A 20,760-nucleotide genomic window follows, 5' to 3' on the forward strand; every position below is an offset into this window, starting at 1 on the left:
GCTATAACATCCCTCACTGAAAAATTAAAGCTATAAAACACTTTCCTAAGCAAATAACTGGGCTTCTAACTGCAAGGGATAGAGAGGGGAAAAAAGTCAATAGTTCATGTATTTTTGCTCTGGGATGCTTGAGACACTACAATTGGGTAGAGACAATAAAACATCCACTTTGTAAATGTTAATACATAAAATAAAACCCACGAGATGTTTAATCGCAGCCGCCGGATATGTAGAAGGCGCACTTCTCTTGCGCAGACTGGCCGAAGGTATGGGACCCGGTACCGGAGCTGTAGAAGGCTAAGGGGGCAGCATAGGAGCGATCTGTGCGGATGGGGCTGGAGGAAGCCCCAGGTATGTATAAAACTTTTGTTACTGGTCTCGGGTTCCCTTTAAAGTGGACCCAAATTAAAAATACAAGGATTTCAGAAATAAAATCTATTTTCTAAATTATAATAATAAATAGCAGCCTTTTTTCAGCTTGATGATGACAAATATAAAATATTTTACATTTATTGGAGGAACCCCTCCCTTCCTTTCAAATTGCCGGGACAAAATCCAGCAAACTGGTGGAGTAGGTGGTGTAAGGCAATGGAGGAATTGCTAATGGCTGCCCCCAGTATAACCCTAGTTATGAAAAAAGAGAAGGGTGAAAAGCATGCACTGAAATGCTCATAGGTTTGAAGGAGTGTTCATTTATCTTTGTATGTCAGAGTGGTGCAACTAAATATTTTTAATTAAAAAAAATGTTTGGTTTGGGTCCACTTTAAGAAGGATTTGTTAAAGGGACACTTAAGTCAAACAAAAAAAATGAGTTTTACTCACCTAGGGCTTTCAATAGCCCCCTGCAGCTGTCCGGCGCCCTAGCCGTCTCCCTCCGATCCTCCTGGCCCCGCCAGCAGCCACTTCCTGTTTCGGTGACAGGAGCTGACAGGCTGGGGACGCGAGTGATTCTTCGCGTTCCCAGACACATTAGCACCCTCTATGCTGCTATATGGTATATGATATATGCTATAGCAGCATAGATGGTGCTATTGTGGCCAGGAACGCGAAGAATCACTCGCGTCCCCAGCCTGTCAGCTCCTGTCACCGAAACAGGAAGTGGCTGCCGGCGGGGCCAGGAGGATCGGAGGGAGATGGCGAGGGCACCGGACAGCTGCAGCGGGCTATTGGAAGCCCCAGGTGAATAAAACTCATTTTTTTTGTTTGACTTAAGTGTCCCTTTAACTACCGTATTTTTTGGACTATAAGACGCACCAAGGTTTAGAGGGCAAAAACCAGGGTGAAAAAAAAAATATACTAAACCTAGTGCGTCCATGGTGCAGGGGCGTCTTATGGACCTTTTCCCCAACTATTATGTCTTCCTTATGTCTTTATTGCACTTCTTGTGCTCCCCTGTGTTCTCCTATGTCCCTCTGTGACCTTTGTACCACTTGTGTCCTCTGCCCCCTGGGTCCACTCGTGTCTCTGTGTCCTCTTTTTACTCCTTCCTCTGTCTCCATATCCTCTGTCCTGGTGTCCGATGCCCTATACCCTGTGCTCTGTCCCTCTTGGCCATTGTTTCCTCCATGCCCGGTGTTTGCTATCCCTGTGTCCCCGTGCCTGCCTGTCCCCCTATGCCCCAGTGCCTGCCTGTCCCCCTATGCCCCAGTGCCTGCCTGTCCCCCTATGCCCCAGTGCCTGCCTGTCCCCCTATGCCCCAGTGCCTGCCTGTCCCCCTATGCCCCAGTGCCTGCCTGTCCCCCTATGCCCCAGTGCCTGCCTGTCCCCCTATGCCCCAGTGCCTGCCTGTCCCCCTATGCCCCAGTGCCTGCCTGTCCCCCTATGCCCCAGTAACTGTGTATCTGCATGTACCCCATGTCCCAATGCCTGCCTATCCTATGTCCAAGTGTCTGCCTGTCCTATGTCCCAGTGCCTGCCTGTCCCTCTATGCCCCAGTGTTTTTGTGTCCCCCTGTGTCCGAGTATCTGTGTGTCTGCATTTACCCCATGTCCCAATGCCTGCCTGCCCGCCTATGTCCCAATGCCTGCCTGCCCGCCTATGTCCCAATGCCTGCCTGCCCGCCTATGTCCCAATGCCTGCCTGCCCGCCTATGTCCCAATGCCTGCCTGCCCGCCTATGTCCCAATGCCTGCCTGTCCGCCTATGTCCCAATGCCTGCCTGTCCGCCTATGTCCCAATGCCTGCCTGTCCGCCTATGTCCCAATGCCTGCCTGTCCGCCTATGTCCCAATGCCTGCCTGTCCGCCTATGTCCCAATGCCTGCCTGCCTCCCATGTCCCAGTGTCTTCATGTCCCCCTGTGTCCCAGTATCTGGTGTCTGTATGTACCCCATGTCCCCGGTGTCTGCGTGTCCTGATGTCATGCATACATGCAGCTGCCACTTATTCATAGTCAGGCTGTTCCCCCGTGTCTCAAATACATACATCTCTTTCTGCTTTGATCATCGCTGTATCCCCCGGTAATCTGCGTGTCTGCATGTACTTAGTGTAATCGGCGTTTGCGCGTTCCTGGTTGCGGGTTTCCCGATATCTTATACGCATATTTGAAGCTGCCACTTAGGCTTTCCTCGGCGTCCCAAATACTTAACTCTCTTGCAGCTTTGATCATCGTCCGGGCCAGCACGTCTCCCGGTACCGCTGCAGTTTGTATCAATCAGGAAGTCCCGGACGGCTTTGCAGAGAAATGTACCAATCAGGAGGGCGGCACTGTGATTGGCCCCAATGACAGAGGTGGTAACGCCCTCTTGCTGAGCTGTGCACAGCGTGATTGGCGGTTGAGGCTAGCGCCCCCGCCTGATTGGTGCTTTTCTCGGCAAACACGTCCGGGACTGATTGATACAAACTCCAGCGGTACCGGGAGACATGCTGGCCCAGACGATGATCAAAGCTGCAAGAGAGTTAAGTATTTGGGAGGCCGAGGAAAGCCTAATAAATAAGTGGCAGCTGCAAATATGCGTACAAGATATCGGGAAACCCGCAACCCGGCACATGCAAACACCGATTACACTAAGTACATGGAGACACGCAGATTCTGGGACCGGGGGCACACAGACACTGCAACACAGGGAGACATGCAGACATGGGGATAGAAAACACGGAAAGGAGGCACAGGTCAAAAAATTGTAGCATTCGGTCTATAAGACGCACTGACTTTTCACCCTTTTCCCCACTTTTGGGGAAGAAAAAAGTGCGTCTTATAGTCCGAAAAATACGGTATTCACTTTAGAATTTCTGCTCACCTGCGACTATTTCTTGTTGCTTCTGCTTTTCAACCATTTCTTTTTCTCGCTGCTCCTGTAGTTTTTTAGCCCTCTCCAGCCTTAAATAAAAGAAGTGAAGTGATTTAAAGTGAAGTTGCACACATTCTGCATCTATATGCATGGAAACCTATCTGGTAATACGAAAGATGTTAAAAGCTTTCCTCAGGCAAATTACATCTGCTATTACAGATAATTAGATCTGCTTTATTGGGCACTGTAAGGTTTTTCTGCTGCCAATGCATGCAATAAAAAAAAAATAAAATAAAAAAAAATAAAAAAAAAATTTACCTTCTAGCCAAAGCTTCCTGAGCATCCATGGCAGTATTTCTCCCCCTAAATACTGGTGGGGTTGTCGGCGTACGGCTTCGACTTCTACTTTGCCTGGGTCTTGGTTTCTCAATTTTCTTTTTTCTTTCCCTGAGGAAAGAACATTCTTATACATTAGGATAACAGGATGCCATACTGCCAGCAAAACGATCCACTTCAAAAAGTGGCACCATAATTAAAATTTTCTCACTGTTTCAACTGCCTAGCCACACTGATAGAATGTCTACAGAAAAGCAGTTATTTCGCAAAACGTTACTGAAAAGCTTAACAGTCTATTTAACTTTGCTTAGAAGCTTATCAGTTACATTGCAAATCGGACCATCAAAAAGGAACTTTAGCAAAAATAGGAACAAAATAAATCAATACATTGCAAAGTGAGAAGTTAAAAAAATAGATATCAAAAAATGATTGAAATTCGCCATGTAATTTGTTCATGTTGTTTGATCCACAATCAGCCTGCATGTCATCTTTACTACTGGCAGACAGCACCAACTGACATTTATAACCACACCCACTAATATTGCAATAGGCTAAACATTTTTTCTTTAAAGATATACATATGCACAGAGGAACATACTGGTTGCTTGGCACTTGGAAACATGTTATTTCCCACAATGCAACAAGGTTCATAGACTGGAAACTGTCAGGACTGTGGGAGTGATTTCACCACTATATCAGTCGTACAGACCCCCCCTAATGATCTAATCAAGAAAAGGTAAAGACTTCTCATGGGAAAAGAGGTATCAGCTTTCTCTTTTAATCGCAGATGATTCGACAGTTATTTTCTCTGCAGGATTCAGTTACTTTTAGCAGAGCACGTAGCATTTTCTTTACGGAATAACTTTTTGAATAAACTTAATGATAAAATATACAGTATATTAACCAGGGCTGTGAAGTCGGTACAAAACTCATCTGACTTGAGCTCCGACGACTCAGTTTATGAAACCACTGACTCCAACTCCAGGTACCCAAAATGGCTCCGGCTCCGAGACTCCTTAAGGGTCCCATACACCTAACGATTTTCTCGCCGATATACAGATTTGATCACCGTGATCGAATCTGCTGTGACATCGTTGTGCAATCGATTTCCGTCCGAAATCAATCGTTCCTGCCGATTCCCGTCGAGCCGCCCGTGCGGAAGATTTTGCTCGATCGCCGGCAGGTCGGGAGTGCGTCGATGGCGGCGTTCGAATGCCCAATGACCGACGCAGTTAATTACCTGTTCCGCCGGCGCGTATACCCCCGGTCACCGATGCTCCGTCTCCGCGCTGGGCTCAGAGTCCAGCAGGCTTCACGTCTTCATTTCCCGGCAGGAAGTTTAAACAGTAGAGCGCCCTCTACTGTTTAAACTTCCCCGGACAGAAAGAAGTGAAGCCAGCCGGTACACAGAGCCGAGAGCGCAGAAGACAGCGGTGACACGCGCCGGCGGAGCAAGTAATGTATGCGGGGGAGGTGGGGCAGCGGCAGCACCACCACAGATTGTGATCGGTTTCATGCTGAAATCGATTCACAATCTGTTAGCAGTAAAGGCAGCCATACGATCCTTCTCTGATCAGATTCGATCAGAGAGGGATCTATCTGTTGGTCAATTCTGATGGCAAATCGACCAGTGTATGGCCACCTTTAGTCTAATACTTACCAGGGCAGTGGATTTTGTACAAGAATCCTCCGACTTCTCAGTTTATGAAGCCACTGATTCCAGGTGCCCAAAATTGCTCTGACTCCGACTCCAACTCCAAAGCCCTGATATTAACCATTGTATTCTATGCAGGGAAGCCTTCTCATTTTTTTCACAGATGGCCATTACTTTAGAAGAAAGCAAATGGGATCGCTAAGGTCAATACAGAATAGGGGACAAGTTTTTGTTGTATGCTATGTAAATCTGCTTTAAAAAAAAACAAACAAAAAAAAAAAAACCACACAAGACATACCGGCTTTTACTTCGGCTGCGGCTCCTATGACGGTGCCTGGGTCTTGACCCTGAGCGTGAACGAGGTCGTCGTTTTCTTTCTCTGCTTCTTGATCGGGATTTTCTCCTTTCACGACTCCTACTACGACGACGTCTTTAAATGCAAAAAAACAAAAAAACTGTTATATCTAAGGTAGACTAAAATTAAACATTCAACATAGCCAAATAGTATTGTGTATAAAACTAAATTCCACTCACACACTCGCTATGAACATACTAAGTGCTGCACTCATATTTTTGCAGTTTAGCCATTTCAGCCGCATGGGCGTGAGCCTCACGCCCATTGCGGGAGTGCGCGCGCAATCACAATGGTCACGCAGACGGGGGATTGGTGGAAAGGGAGAGAAGTCCCCTGAGCCAATCCGTGCTTGTGCAGCAAGAATGATCACTGTTTTTGTTATAAACAGTGGGCCAGATTTATCAAGGCAAAACGCTGGTAGGTGTGTAGAACTCCATGAAGAACTGTCTCGGGCACCTTAAGAAGCCACTAGATGGTGCTGTTTCCTTCCTAAACTGTTCTAAGTGAGGAGGAGCTAGTACAGTGTCTTACACAAATGAACACATCAGTGTATGACTTGTTTGTTTATCCATCTGGGACACAAGCAGCCCAGGCTGTAATTTCTCTCCTAAAAACTTTCATTCTCAAATAATCCCAATGTCTGCTCCGTCTTTTACACATTTTTAACATGCTCTAAGCAGTCAATTCTCCACACACTCCCCTCCTTTTCTTAAACAAATAAACATCACCAGGGTGAAGGGGAGTTCACCTCAGTAACAAATGAGTGTGGGTAGATGGCAGTAAATTAAAAAAGGAAGCTATGAGGTGTCAGCGTAAACCTGCTCTGCGGGGTTAAGAAGTGGTATTAGCCACTTCTTATTCAGGGACAGTTCTGCGCTGTTCTTAATCTAAGGAAAAACTCTCAGAACTGCTACAATCTCCCTTCACTTAAAGTGAACCTCTGGACTAAAAATCTACTCAGCAGAACTGAAAAGGCTTGGTGTTTCTTTAACAGTTTCACAGCATCAGAATTTTGTTTTTCTTACCAAAGCGTCATTTTTAGCTGCATTTTTAGCTAAGCTCCACCCAGCAAAGAAAAAAAGCCCAGGCTTTTTTCCCCCTGATGCTGTGCAGAGCATGATGGGATTTCCTATGTTGTTCACGTTGCCTAGCAACTGGGAGAGGTGCTCAGGACTCAGGACAGTTGGAACTGTGTCTCATGCTCCCTGTCACCTCCTTTCAACTTCCTTTCAAAAAGATGGCTGCCACCATGAAATCAAACATTTGCCTGTTCTTTTAAAACAGTTTGGGTAAGAGACATTACCTATCTATTTTAATTAACATAACTAATGTAACTTAATGACAGTATGTTTCTTTAGGCTGGAGTTCCTGATTAAGAAAGCATTGGGGAGCACTCCCCCCTGCTGGTAAAGACAGTTTAACCCCCTTGCCATTCCAATTATGTCGGCAAGGGGGCGGCAAAGCACTTTTTAAAAAAAATTGTTGTAATTCACGTAGCTAGCCTTGCGCTAGCTACATGATAGCCGCTGACAAGCGGCATCCCCCTACCTACTCCGATCGCCGCTCCTTGCAAGCAGGAAATCCGGTTCAGAACAGGATTTCCTGCTCGGCTTCCCCCGTCGCCATGGGGGCAGCGCGGCTGCAAATCGGCGGCGATCGAGATATGCACGCAGGTAGCAAAGTGCTAGCTGCGTGCAATAAAAATTGTGAAAAATCGGCCCAGCGGGGCCTGAGAAATCCTCGGGATAACCGGCAAGGAGGTTAAGAAGAAAAAACAGTCGGTAATGCTTTGATAAATCTGGCCCACAGATCATTCTCAGATGTAGGACGGCGTGCGCGCAATCAGGCCGCCCACACATGCCCACCGCCCATAAGAGGGGAGATGAATGAATGAGAACGCAGTTCCCATTCATTAATCTAAATACCCATGTGAATGATCTAACTAGTCATTATTAACCACTTCAGCTCGCAGGTGTTTTCACCTCAGGACAGAAGCAATTTTCCCGTCAGTGCCCCTTCCATTCATTCGCCAATAACTTTATTACCATTTATCACAACAAAACAATTATCTTTTTTGCCACCAATTAGGCTTTCTTTGGGTGGCACATTTTGCTAAGAGACACTTTATTCTAAATGCATTTTAACAGTAACAAGAAAAAAAAAAGTGGAAAAAAATTATTTGTTTTCGCCCATTATAGTTAAAAAAAAAAAAAAAAAAATACATGAAGTTCTACTGTGCATGAAATCCACACATTTTATTTGCCCACTTGTCCCAGCTATTGCAACATTTAAAATCTTTCCCTAGTACAATGTATGGTGCCAATATTTTATTGTTTTGAACCAACCAATAATTACGAGTCCATATAGGCAAAAGATAACAGTAATATACTCTTGCAACATACATATATATAAAAAAAAAAGTTTAGTCCCTAAGGTAGCCATTTACTGTTTTTTCGGACTAGAAGACGCACCTAGGTGTAGAGGGCAAAAACCAGGGTTAAAAAACCTGGTGCATCCATGGTGAAGCAGCATCTTGTGGATTATGCTCCCTTTGCATCTCATGCCCCCTTGTACCTCGTGTCTCAGTGTCCTCCTCTCTCCTAATGTCCCCATGTGTCCGCCCCTGTCCTTGTGTCCCATATGCCCCTTTGTGTCCAACTAGTATCCTCCTCTATGCCCATTTGTGTCCTCCATTTGTCCCTGTGTCGTCATCTGCATGGGCACAGTACAGCGAGTCCCTGACATAGCAGAGGGATGGAGGTTCGTATTGGCAGGTGTTCACTGGATCTCCACTTGAAGTTATGTTTTTATGAATCATATCAACATGCCTCGTGATTGAAGACATGTAGATTGATTTATAGGGGATCAGTTGTTTTAGGGGAACACTCTTTCCCCTTTAGTAATCACTCCCTTGTAATAGCGGAGGAAAACGAGTGTGCACTCGACTGCTGCAAGCACCCACCTACCGCTGGACGAATATATTCATCCAGATTGCCGCTAAGCGGCTCCTGCTGGACAAATATACTTGTCCACTTGGGCTTAAGTGGTTAGAGAAGGCTGACACCTATCTTATATGCATATAACCATTGTGCTACTGATCACTTGAGCGCCTCCTACTTCTCTGCTTGCTGAAGTAACTTAAAGAAAACCCGAGGTGGGTAGATGGGACACAGAGGCATGTTCTCTGCCTCATAACATGCCTCGGTGTCCCCAACGCCGCCGCTCTCTGCCCTCCCCCAAGGTTAGCGACAAATATTTGTCGCCATCTTGGAGGTTAACAGAGGGGATCCCTGTTCAAACGCCCGCCAGGGGTGTTCCTGCAGGGTTTCCAGAGCAGCCATTGGGCACCTTTCCCCGGCTGCACCCCCTGCTCGCTATGAGAGAGACACACAGTCTCTCAGTGCAGCGACGTGACCCAGGAGGTCACCAAAGCTAAAGTGGGCCATTACGGCCTACGGGAGCGGCGTTTTTTGCGGCTACCTGATCCGCTCAGCCCTCCGGATCAGGTAGCCTACTTTTTGTTTTTATTTTTTTTTTTTTTTTTAACCCACCTCGGGCTCTCTATAAATGTTCTACTCTTTCAAAAACCAGTTTCCTCACAAACATGGATGGCTAAAGAGATGCAATTCTGTGTTGATGCAAGATTATGCAAGAATATGCGGCGTGAAAATAAACCAATCAAATGAACCTTGGTGGGTTTAACCAACTTCCTCCCCTTCTCTTGTTCTACCCCTTAGCAGTAATATAGCATGAGTAAGAAATGATGCAAGATGAGTTCAGGTCAAATTCCTTCATAGGACCTATCTAACTCCTGAGAGGATGCACAAGATCAGCAGCACAAATAGTGAACTCTGCCTTAGATGTCTGATGGAGACAGGAACATTCTTTCGTAAGTTCTGGAGCTTTATACATATACAACCCTTTTGGGAAGAAATGTTTACTATTATTATAGATATACAGTATTATCTTTTTACCTATCCTGTTCTACTAGGGTGGCATTATTGGGTTTGTAGGATGAGACGCCTTCTAGTAAACATGCCCAATATCTCATACGCCCTCTGTTACCATGCCCACAAAGATATTAACCTTCCTGGCGGTAACCCCAGATTTCTCAGGCCCTGCTGGGCCGATTTGCATAATTTTTTAACACGCAGCTAGCACTTTACTAGCTGCGTGTGCATTCTCATCGCCGCCGCTCCGATTCCGATTAGCCGTCGCTCCACCCCCCCCCTCCCTCCCCAAGACCCCGTGCGCTGCCCGGCCAATCAGTGCAGGCAGCACTGAGGGGTGGATCGGGACTCCCAATGACGTCACGACATCGGTGACGTCATCCCGGGATTTCCTGATCGCCGGAGGCGCTCGAAGCGGGTGGGGGGATGCCGCTGCACAGTGGCTATCATGTAGCGCGCCCTGGGCTCGCTACATGATTTAAAAAAAAACAAACAAAAACTGCTGCGCTGCCCCCTGGCGGTTTTTAATAGACCGCCAGGAGGGTTTTAGGGCTCGTCTCCACTAGTGCGGCGTGCGTCTCGCAGACGCACGCCGCACTGAGCCGGTGGGCGGGATCGCAGGCGAATCCCATGAGCTATGGGATTCGCAGCCTCCGCGGCGAATTCTGCGGGGGTTCCGGACGAATCGCTCCCGCAAACGATTCCGCCGCTGCGCCGTCATCCCCTATGGCAGAGTTTCCCCGTGCGAATCATGTGCGGGGAAACTGCAGAATCGCCAGCGAAACCGCCCTAGTGGAAACGGGCCCTAAGAGTTTGGAAAGGGGATAGACTACCCTCTGAATTACTGGAAGCAGTTAATACAGCCCTCCCTCTTTATTGCCCGACTTACAAGAACCATAATTGCCTACTGAGAATTGATAACATATGGTCCGTGGTATAACAACATAGGTACAAGTAGTTCCTGAGTGAGTGGAGATTGATGATTGGCCTTTGCTTGCGTGTGAAGAGCTGTTACAGCAGGTGATGGTGAGGTGATTGGTCATGGATTTCCGGTGGGAGGTACTCAAGCAGCCCAATCTCTTTTCCTTTCTCTTATGATTATTTATTTATTATTTATTTATTGTATTTATAAAGTGCCAACATATTACGCAGCGCTGGACAATAAATAGGGATACATACAATATTTAAGGGTGACATACAGCAAAATAACAATACCTGAATACAAGAAAGATCAGATCATGCAGCACAGTATGAGTACAAGGTAATGCTTAGTCACTGGATGGAGCATGGAGATTAGGCAAGTTAGGTTCACTCAGATGCCTAGCATGGGTTCACAGTAATGGAGGTGCATGATCAGGTTGGACACAAAAGGAGGAGGGCCCTGCCCAAAGGCTTACAATCCGCCGGGCGGATCGTTCAGAAACAGCCTTATCAGTCCGCCAACAGACAGTACACACACTGTACTGTCTGCTGAAAACCCGCCCAGCGGGAGGTGACGACGGACCAGTCGTTGCCTTTAGTACGGTGTGTGTGTACGAGCCTTTAGGATCACTTTTAGGACAATAAGTTATTGGTGATAATTTGTTTTCTGTTTTTTATTAGCATTAATCTTGGGCACAGCAGAAAGAGCTAAAGAAAGTTTAGGCAAGAGATTACTTTCAGGTGTACTTAAAAACTCAAGATTTTATCAATTTTTAAAGTGGACTGGAACTCAGAACATCCTCTCTGTTTAAAAGATAAGCAACAACATACTAAACTTTAAAGAAAAACATCTTTGTTACAGCTGATACAAATCCTGCAATAAATCAGCAGAGTTTCTACATCCTGCTCTTATGGAAGCAGACATATGTTAACATCCTGTGTTTACCAATTAGCTGCTCTGCCTGACAGCTAGCTGACTCAGCTCAGATCAAATTACAACTTAGAGAAGTCTAAGACACAAGTCTAATTAGGCACAAATGAGGGAGAATTAGAGATGCTAAACTCTCTAAATACATACAGTGTGCATTTCTCAATGCTCTCTATCTGTCCTGTGCATAAGTTCATGTCTACTCTAAACTAGCTAGAACCATAGCTTGTAAAACACTGAATTGTCAAGATATAAGCTCAATTAAATAGGACCTGACGGACATTTACCTATCACGTGAACGAGACCTGGAATGACTTTTCCCTCTAGAAGGTCTCCGATCCTTCCGGCGGTGTTTTTCCTCCCCATTTTCTGAAGAATTAAGCCGTTCCCTCACTCTGTCTGAATGATCTCTGTCCATAGCGTCATCCATACGGTATTTCTTTGAAGATTTCTCTTTGGACCCATGCCTTCGAACCTGTTTTAAGAAGAAGTTGGTTCTTTCAGGAAAATAGTGCAACAAAGATAGTTAGTATAAAATGTCAAATGACTGACATAGGCTGTGAAGTAACGTGAAACCTTAGTCAAATATTAAGCTTAAACCACAGCTTCAGTGTTGAATTTCCACAATGTGTCAGGTACTAAAGGAAACGTGCTGGTGTATATAAAGGAAACTACCCTAAATTCACAAATCTGCAAGATATTAAAAGGAAAGTCCTAGTTTAAGTAGGATGAGCCATATTGTAACAGGAAGTCCCCCTGTAAGTTGTCCATAAATAGATTGCTGCAACAAGAGACATTACTTGAAGTGCCACCTACTGGTGAAAATCTGAAATCATGCATCACGGACAAGAAAGCATCAGCCCTTATGATATAATCCTATAAAACAGTTATTGCACAAGCCCATCATGTACCACTTTGCTCACACGATAGCAGGCAACATGCAGGTGGTGGCCCACATCTCCCAGGTACTCAATGGCTGCAATAGTTTTTCTAATATCTTTCGCCATTGCATAATAGTCTTCTCTCCTGACATGGCTTAATCACTCACAGTGCAGGCAGCATATTATATGGGGGGGGGGGGGGGGGGGGGGGGGGGGGGAAGAGAGAGAGAGGGGGGGGGGGGGGAAGAGAGAGAGAGAGAGAGAGAGAGAGAGCTGCATAGCCACTAAGCACTCAAGTGATGTACGAAATCAAGGAAGGTAGCACAACAGGACATGCTACTTATAAAACCAGTATCTACTTATTAATAGTAACAGATAGTGTTAGCAAAAGTAGAAGACGGGGTCATAATTTAAAGGCACTAGAAGCATCAGAAAGAAGGAATGTATGGAGGTGGCTTGAGAAAAAGGCTATAAGATAGTGGAGACAAAGGGCCAGATTTATCAAGAGTGTCTGAGACAAAATGCTGGTAGGCTTGTAGAACTCCGTGCAGAACTGTCTCAGGCACCTTAAAAAGCCACTAGATGGCGCTGTTTCCTTCCTAAACTGTTCTAAGTGAGGAGGAGCTAGAACAGTGTCTCAGACAAACAAACAACAGTGTATGACTTGTTTGTTTATCCATCTGGGACACAAGCAGCCCAGGCTGTAATTTCTCTCCTAAACTTTCATTCTCAAATAATCCCGATGTCTGCTCTGTCTTTTACACACATTTTTCACATGCTCTAAGCCAGTCTTTCTCAACATTTTTACCTTGGAGGAACCCTGTAAATAACTTTTGGATCTCAAAGAACCCCTTCAAACAATTTTTTGGTCTCGAGAAACCCCTACATTTATTTTTCAGGAGGCATGGTCTTTAAATAGGTTAGGCTGCTAATTTCACTACCCCCTATTACACTGCCACTCAGTATACTGTCTCCTGACCCCCCAATTTAGTGCTTCTTGTTACCGTACCACCTATTATAGTGTGCTTTATTATACTTCCCCCCCCCCCATGATGGGGTAAAATGCCAGGGAACCCCTGCAGAGTCCTCAAGGAACCCTGGTTGAGAAAGCCTGCTCTAAGCAGTCAATTCTCCACACACTCGTCCACAATTCCCTCTTTTTCTTAAACAAATCAACATCACCAGGGTGAAGGGGAGATCACCTCAGTAACAAATGAGTGTGGGTAGATGGCAGTAAATAAAAAAAGGAAGCTATGAAGTGTCAGCGTAAACCTGCTCTGTGTAGTTAAGAAGTGGTATTACCCACTTCTTCAGGGACAGTTCTGCGCTGTTCTTAATCTAAGGAAAACTCTCAGAACTGCCGCAATCTCCCTTCACTTAAAGGACTTACGAGGCCAAATGCCCCCCCCCCCCCCCCCCAAAAAGTTAGATACCTGCATAACTTTGGAGGACACGGAGGAGTCCGTGCCATTCCGCCGGGTCCCCGCTACTCATAGCCCCCCCGAACGGCTCACGACCCCGCGGCCAGGGTCGGGCTCTCCTGCCTGCATAAAGATGGCCGCCGGCGATGGCTACAGTTGCGCACTCCGCATAGCCGCTAGTGCGGCTGCGCAGCTCTAGGGCCAACCCCCCCGATTCACGATACAGGAAACAGCCTGTTGCATGGATCGGGGGGTTGGCCCTAGAGCTGCGCAGCCGCACTAGCGGCTATGCGGAGTGCGCAGCCGCGGCCAGCGACCATCTTTATGCAGGCAAGAGAGCCCAACCTTGGCCGTGGGGTCATGAGCCGTTCGGGGGTGTGTGTTTGGGGGCTATGAGCGGCGGAAGGGCACGAACGGCGTCCTTCGTGTCCTCCAAAGTTATGCTGGTATCTAACTTTTTTTTTGGGGGGGGGGGCCCAACATTTATCCTCGTAAGTCCTTTAAGAAAGCATTGGGGAGCTTCTTACAAATGTGCAGAACACTCCCCCCTGCAGGGGGGACAGTTTAAGAAAAAAAAGCTGTTGGTAATGCTTTGATTTGATAAATCTGTCCCAAAGAGCTGTGGCAGGTTTAGGATCCCATAAGGCCCATCTATGCCCACTTTTTAACCATTCAGTTACCGCTCTACTGCACCTAACTGGCTCTTTTTCCCCCCTCAGACACAGAAATTAGGCATGAGCAAAAAGCAAGCAGACAAAAGGAAATTGGCAATATTTAAAATGATTGACAACTTGCCTCTAGTTATGAATGACAAAGCTCAGGTATGCATATCATAGCATGTCCGCTTTTCCAAACACCCATTTCTAGAATGCACTGGATGTCAGAAATTTTCATATACCAGTACATGTACGGTTTAGGGTTGCCATACTCAGGGCAATACTGTCCAGACAATCCAACATTAGATCATAAAAGCAATAAGGGTGCAGAGATGCACCAAAGTAATATCCAATCTTGATCAGATTTCTACAGGAAAATTTTAATTGCACCAAGGCTCCTGATCAAACTTCCAGACATTAAAGTCTGAATATATCTCTGTAAAAACAAAATGTGTCCCTCTAACAAAGTGTGAGTACCTAATGTACTCTGAAGTCCCCCGTCTCAGCCTCAGTCCAGTTCTGCCTGAAGCCACATACTACAACGTCTTCTGTAGCTCACACTGCCTTCTCCGGCCTGCGCGTTTATCAGTTCGAGTAACAGATGCTGATTTATGGCCACAAATAACCAAGTCCATTTGTGCTGAGAGATTAGCAAAAGCACATGGTTAGGGAAGAGCTGTGCATAACTCTGCAGTCCTGTGAGCAGGGAAGGCTTCCTTACACTGACTTACAGGACCACAGAACGTGGATGGCAGATGAAGCTCTCTCTGCACCAGGGGTCAGGAACCTTTTTGGCTGAGAGAGCCATAAACGCAACATATTTTAAAAAGTAATTCAGTAAGCCATACAATTAAACTGGGACGGTAGAGCTCATGTCCCTGTTACCATGGTGATGTGTATACAGTTGATCAGCCAGGCAGCGGCAGTGTCAGACACTTCTTCAGCTTCTCTTGGGTTTTAGCAACATCAGCAATTTCCCTGAGAGAGGGGAAATACAGACTAACAGCTTGTACAATTAGCTAGCTGACTTGGGGGTTGATTCACTTTGTAGGATGAAATCCCTGCACTTTGGCCCAATAGGCAGCCTGTTGGCCCAATCACAGTGCGGGGATCTCGTCCTACAAAGTCAATGGACCTGACAGGGTCCAGAGTGGGACAATTGGAGCAGCCGTTCGTTTTGGGGTAGCGTGAGTAAGTTAGCAGTGCATGTTACAGCAGTAGCGTGCCTACTTTGAAAATGTTACTTGCGCTGCTTGAGCAGTGTAGCTTAGTGAATCAACCCCTACTGATTTGGCTGTGAGCCAGATGTAGCCTCAAAAGAGCCACATCTGGCTCCTGAGCCATAGGTTCCCTACCTCTGCTCTACACTATCAAAAACTGCCACAGCATTTTTTGCTAATGGTGGCTTCAGATGAAAGTGGGAGGAGGCAGAGATAGCGGGCCAATTCAGAGCACTTTATGTACTCACACTTGTTAAACCACTGCTATACTTGGGGCACATTTGTTTTTTTAAAGAGGTAGAGACATATTCAGACCTGCTTTAAGTTTTGTATATATGTATGAGGATTGTCACTGGGCATGGATTGGGGCTGTACAGACAAGGCTGCTATCCTAGAGGTTAGGGACACATCTGCTACTATGGAAAAAGGAGGAGGGATGATGTGTGGTGCATGACAGAGAGGCTTTCGGTTAGAGGGGTAAGAGAACAACGCACTTGGGTATTGGACGACGCTAAAGATCTGCAATGTCAGATCTTTATGGGATGTTGGAACACCCACTACATTCTCGCCTGAAGCAATCTTTATCGGCCTCCCTGGTTAAGTAATCTAGCATGTGTGGGTAGTTTTAGTCACTTCGATTATAATGGAGCATTAAAGTGACACTGAAGCGAAAAAAACCCAGAACATAATAAATTGTATGTGTAGTACATATAATACAACATTAATAGCAAAGAAGAGTGATTTTTGTTTTCAGTAAGTTTTTATATAACTGCACCATTCTATCATATTTGCAATTACAAACCACACACTGTATTTTAAACTATGAAACACAAAGCTAATGCCCCATTGAACTCCCCTGCAGGAAAACCGTATCTGAAGCTGTCTGTTTTTTTTTTATGTATAAGTGCTTCAGAAAATAAGAGTCTACTTAGAGAAGCTCTTTTGCATCGATAACAAGTGAAGTTTTTTAAAGAGAAACCGTGACCAAGAATTGAACTTCATCCCAATCAGTAGCTGATACCCACTTTCCCATGAGAAATCTTTTCCTTTTCTCAAACGGACCATCAGGGGTCTCTGTACTGCTAATATTGTGGTGAAACCCCTTCCACAGTGTGATGCCAGGACCATGGTCCTGACAGTTTCCAGTCTGTGAACCTCACTGCATTGTGGGAAATAACAGTTTTACTGTTTACAGCTGTTTCCAACTGCCAAAAAAGCAAACAGCATCTCCATCCACTGACATCACATGCCAGCAGTAAAACTGTCACCATGTGTCAGAATGTAAATCAGGGAGTTGAAAGATTTTACAATGGGCAAACACTGACTAACTCATTGATACATAATGTAACAATGAAGCACTTTTATTACATTATTTTCACTGGAGTTCCTCTAACTCTTCTTGTACTGGAAACAATATTATACTTTGTTCTTTGCTACTAATGTTCTATTTGTTACCTGTACTACTAATACAACTCCTATCATAAGTTTTTTTCACTTGAGATTCTTTTTAAAGAATTTTCAGGCACAGTCAATACAATTTTGAAGCTGCCTGAAAAACTGACCCATGTGTGTCCACCTCAAAGTGGATCGGAGATAAACTTTTACTCATTGCATAATTGTGTTCCTTACATATAGTTTATAGGGCATTCCTCCAACCCAATACTGTTTTTTGTTTTTGTTTTAATACTCCAATTCCCTATAAACTAAACAAGCTTCGCCCACAGCTCAAAGTGCCCTGGCACTCCATGTAGCAAGGGCTTATGGAAGCGCAGTCTGGGCAGGAGGAGGAGGTGGTTACTAGCCATAGATTTCAGAGGCAGAGGGGAGGAGGGAGCAGGAGAAGGGAGTGAGCTGAGGGCGGGAGATGCAGTTGCAGCTTACCTGTGTGTAATGTTACAAACAAAACATGGCTGCTGTCATTGTATCACAGGAATAAATAAATATGAAACTGTTGAAGCTGTTTGCAGCTAGATTTGCTGTGTAAACTATCTAAACTTTAGATAAGATATATAGACAAGTTACTTGTCATAGTTAGTTTTTCATCTCGGATCCACTTTAACAGTTTGTGAAGCTTATGTCTACATGTAATAAAGGTCACTCCAAATTCCAGCTTGCCAGACAGTGATAAATATTAGAGTGTTATATATAGAGTGAATATTTAAAATGTTCATAATAAACCTCTGGTTGGGGCATCACAGAGTATGGGAGGAGTGTAAAGAAAAGTGACCTAAACTCCGAGTGGATAACTTCAGAACCATTAAAATAAAAATACAAAAAAGTTTTGATTTTAACAACAAAATAACTTTGCTTTATTATGAACACGTTACACAAGAATTTGTGCAATTTGCTTCCAAGCTACATTCCAAAGGTCAAGTTTGCTCAAAAATGTAGTATGTGGGCGAATTAATGCAGCATTCAGTTTCTCCTCTATACAGAGAAAGCGGTTATTTAAGGCCATTATATAGTGTTATTGTTTCCTGCACAAATATCCCTAAAATCCTGGTCCACTGGGGCAGTATGCAAATACAGGCCTCCAGGGAAAACCAATTGTAAAACTGGAAAAGACCATCATCACACTGTTTTCAGGGTGTTCCAAAAGTAAAAACATGAGGAAAAAAAAAAAAAAAAAGCTTGCTGTAAAATATCAACCTTAAACATTGCACTCAAATTATTGCACAAGTCAAGTAGGAGGTTGAATGACTGATAGTTACCTTATCATGAAGTAGGCTTATTTTTTTGCTATGAGTCTGCAGCGTCTTCAGTTCAGTCTCTTCGTGCTTTAGCACGCTGAGTATGATTTATTACAGAAAAGTTATCATGTGGTCTACGCACAATATTCAATTTTTATATAAACTCTTCCTATCATAAGCGATCACCATATACTTTTAGAATATTATTCCAGCTTGCAGTATCAACCCAGGCACTACTGCTCAGCAATATGTTTTTAAAAGATGTGAGCAGCTACAATACAAATGGGTAGGGAAGAAACTAAACTTGGACTACTCCGTTAGTGATATATACTCTAATGAAGTCAGTCCAATGAAATAACCCTTCCGCTAAACCCAATTTCGTAGCTAGACAGATAAAACCAATGTAAAAAAAAAAAAAAGGTAACTCCAGAAATGCAAAATCTCTGGATTGAGCTGGTGTAAGCCAAAATGTGAGTTTTACACCCACCTGCATGGCCCAATCCCAATATCTTATGTTGTGGTGAACAAATTAAAATGGATTTTGGAAGCCAATCGGAAATTTTAAGAGACGGCTCCAGTGACAATTAGAGAAAGGCTCAGACAAAGATTTTAAAGGAACCTTGGCTACCTGGGATTTGTCCAGCTCTGTCTTAAACCTTCAGGTGTCATAACTGAGGCCTCTGAGCATCAGCCTGCAGCAAGGTAGAACTGATGGTCAATAGTGATGTCATGTCTAGAACTCATGGAGAATCATGAGATTGGTTTGATCAGCTGATACATTTGCAAAGCTCTGATCTGCTGTGATCACATCCTGCTTTAGCACATGATCGTGACTAGCAAATCACCTAACCAAACTGATCACATGCTTCTCTCCTTCACTAACAGCCAACCCCAGAGGGGTGGTGGAAGAGAGCTTTTAGTAATTGAAGTTCTCTTGGGCACAAGAAGGGGCACAGGTATAATTGAAATCAATGTGCTCATTTCAACCCAAGCAAGAGAAATTGCATTGCTGAAGAACTAATCAGTAGGGTTGCTGTTTATACTAGGTTTTAACAGCAAATTTTAAAATGAATTCAGATACTGCTGAAACTGCAATAATAACAACTGAATAGCATTTGACAAAGTGTGCCATAACCAACAATATGGTGATAAGTTTCAAATACTTCATTACTACTTACCATGAAGTAAACAATCTTCAATACATACACAAAGACAAACTTATTCAAAGTACACTACAAAGTATTAATTACCTCTTTGCTCCTGCTTCGACTCCTGTGTTTTTTTCCTTCATGATCTGTGAAGTGGTGACAAATTTTGAAAATTAGAGCATTGAATAAGTAGTAAGAAAAGGCGTAAAATAAAAACAAAGGCTCATCTTACCAGGCTTCCGTTTATGTTCTCTTGAACGTGAACGAGATCTGGATCGTGAATATTGTCTGAAAGTTGATGGGGACTTTGATGGATCACAATCTTCCATTCGCTTTTCTAAGGTGGGTGAGCAGCTATCTGGGGAACCACCTTCTCGTTCTGTATCGCTCGACTAAACAAAAAGATAAATACAATTACAAACTTTGTCAGGATTCCAGGAGCAGAAGACAACAATACCACACATTTCACCATTTTGCAACAGTACTGGACAAACAGTTCTCTCCACCTTTGTCCGATCATCAACATCATGAGGTAGTCTGGGAGGGCATTTGTACGGCTGGTTAGAGGAAAACCCATGCTACAGATGGTCATGTACAACAACTCTTAGCCCAAAGTACCTCCCAGGCTGTATACCAATAATAAATCCAATAGGTCAACAACACTGTAGAATTATGCCTGGTACACACCATGCAATTTCCTGTCAGATTGATAACATCGATCTGATTTCCGATTTTTTTCAGGTCGATTTTGTACAAAAGGGATTGGAGGAAAAAAAAAAAAAAAATCGATCAGAAAAACAATTGTGAATCAGATCAGACCTGTAAGAAATGGACAATTTGACCACACACAGGCAGGGAATCCCTAACGTGCCAGCAGTTCGTATCGGCAGACGTTCGTAACTCGGGTTTCCATGCCTTTGCCGTATAAGACGCAGAGACTTTTCCTCCCCATTTTAGGGAAGAAAAAGTGCATCTTATACGGCAGCAAATAGGGTTTACTAATTGACTCAAGCAAAGTAAGCTCAATAAAGCGATCCCAAGCCACAGTTCGGGATCAAAATCAGATACTCACCTTAATAGAGGGAAGCCTCAGGATCCTATTGAGGTTTTCCTTGCTACTCAGATGTCCCCGTAGCTGAGCGCTACTCCCCTCCAGATCGGGGCCGCGCAGTAGACCTGCAAGCATGGCCACGCATGTGCAGTAGCACGGAGCCTGTTGCTCCGACTTACTGTACATGGGTGGGCTCACGCTGCCACAATACAGGGAGAAGAGCAGCACGGCCTATAGGAGGTCGCGCTCAGAGACGGGGGGACATTAGATTAGAGAGGGAAGCCTCAATAGGATCGTGAGGCTATCCTCTCTAAGTATCTAA

General features: G+C 44.7%; 1 protein-coding gene across 3 annotated transcripts in view; it reads right to left on the bottom strand.

Annotated features, from left to right (window-relative positions):
• RSRC2 (arginine and serine rich coiled-coil 2) overlaps nucleotides 1-20,760 on the bottom strand; it is a 39,421-nt gene that overhangs the window by 16,135 nt on the left and 2,526 nt on the right. The window contains exons 1-7 of one of the 3 annotated variants that reach the window (XM_068244167.1): nucleotides 19,620-19,704; nucleotides 19,490-19,533; nucleotides 18,261-18,336; nucleotides 11,659-11,846; nucleotides 5,516-5,647; nucleotides 3,546-3,674; nucleotides 3,237-3,316 (exon numbers count right to left, since the gene is read on the bottom strand). In XM_068244167.1, coding sequence (XP_068100268.1) covers nucleotides 3,237-3,316; nucleotides 3,546-3,674; nucleotides 5,516-5,647; nucleotides 11,659-11,846; nucleotides 18,261-18,336; nucleotides 19,490-19,530 — 646 coding nt within the window. In that variant the 5' untranslated portion in view covers nucleotides 19,531-19,533; nucleotides 19,620-19,704. Of the gene's footprint in view, nucleotides 1-3,236; nucleotides 3,317-3,545; nucleotides 3,675-5,515; nucleotides 5,648-11,658; nucleotides 11,869-18,260; nucleotides 18,337-19,489; nucleotides 19,534-19,619; nucleotides 19,780-20,760 lie in introns of those variants that run through there. The other 2 variants (XM_068244161.1, XM_068244174.1) reach the window with 2 other exon arrangements.

This window comes from Hyperolius riggenbachi, chromosome 1 (assembly GCF_040937935.1).
Source record: "Hyperolius riggenbachi isolate aHypRig1 chromosome 1, aHypRig1.pri, whole genome shotgun sequence".
In the NCBI taxonomy this organism is placed as follows: domain Eukaryota; kingdom Metazoa; phylum Chordata; class Amphibia; order Anura; family Hyperoliidae; genus Hyperolius; species Hyperolius riggenbachi.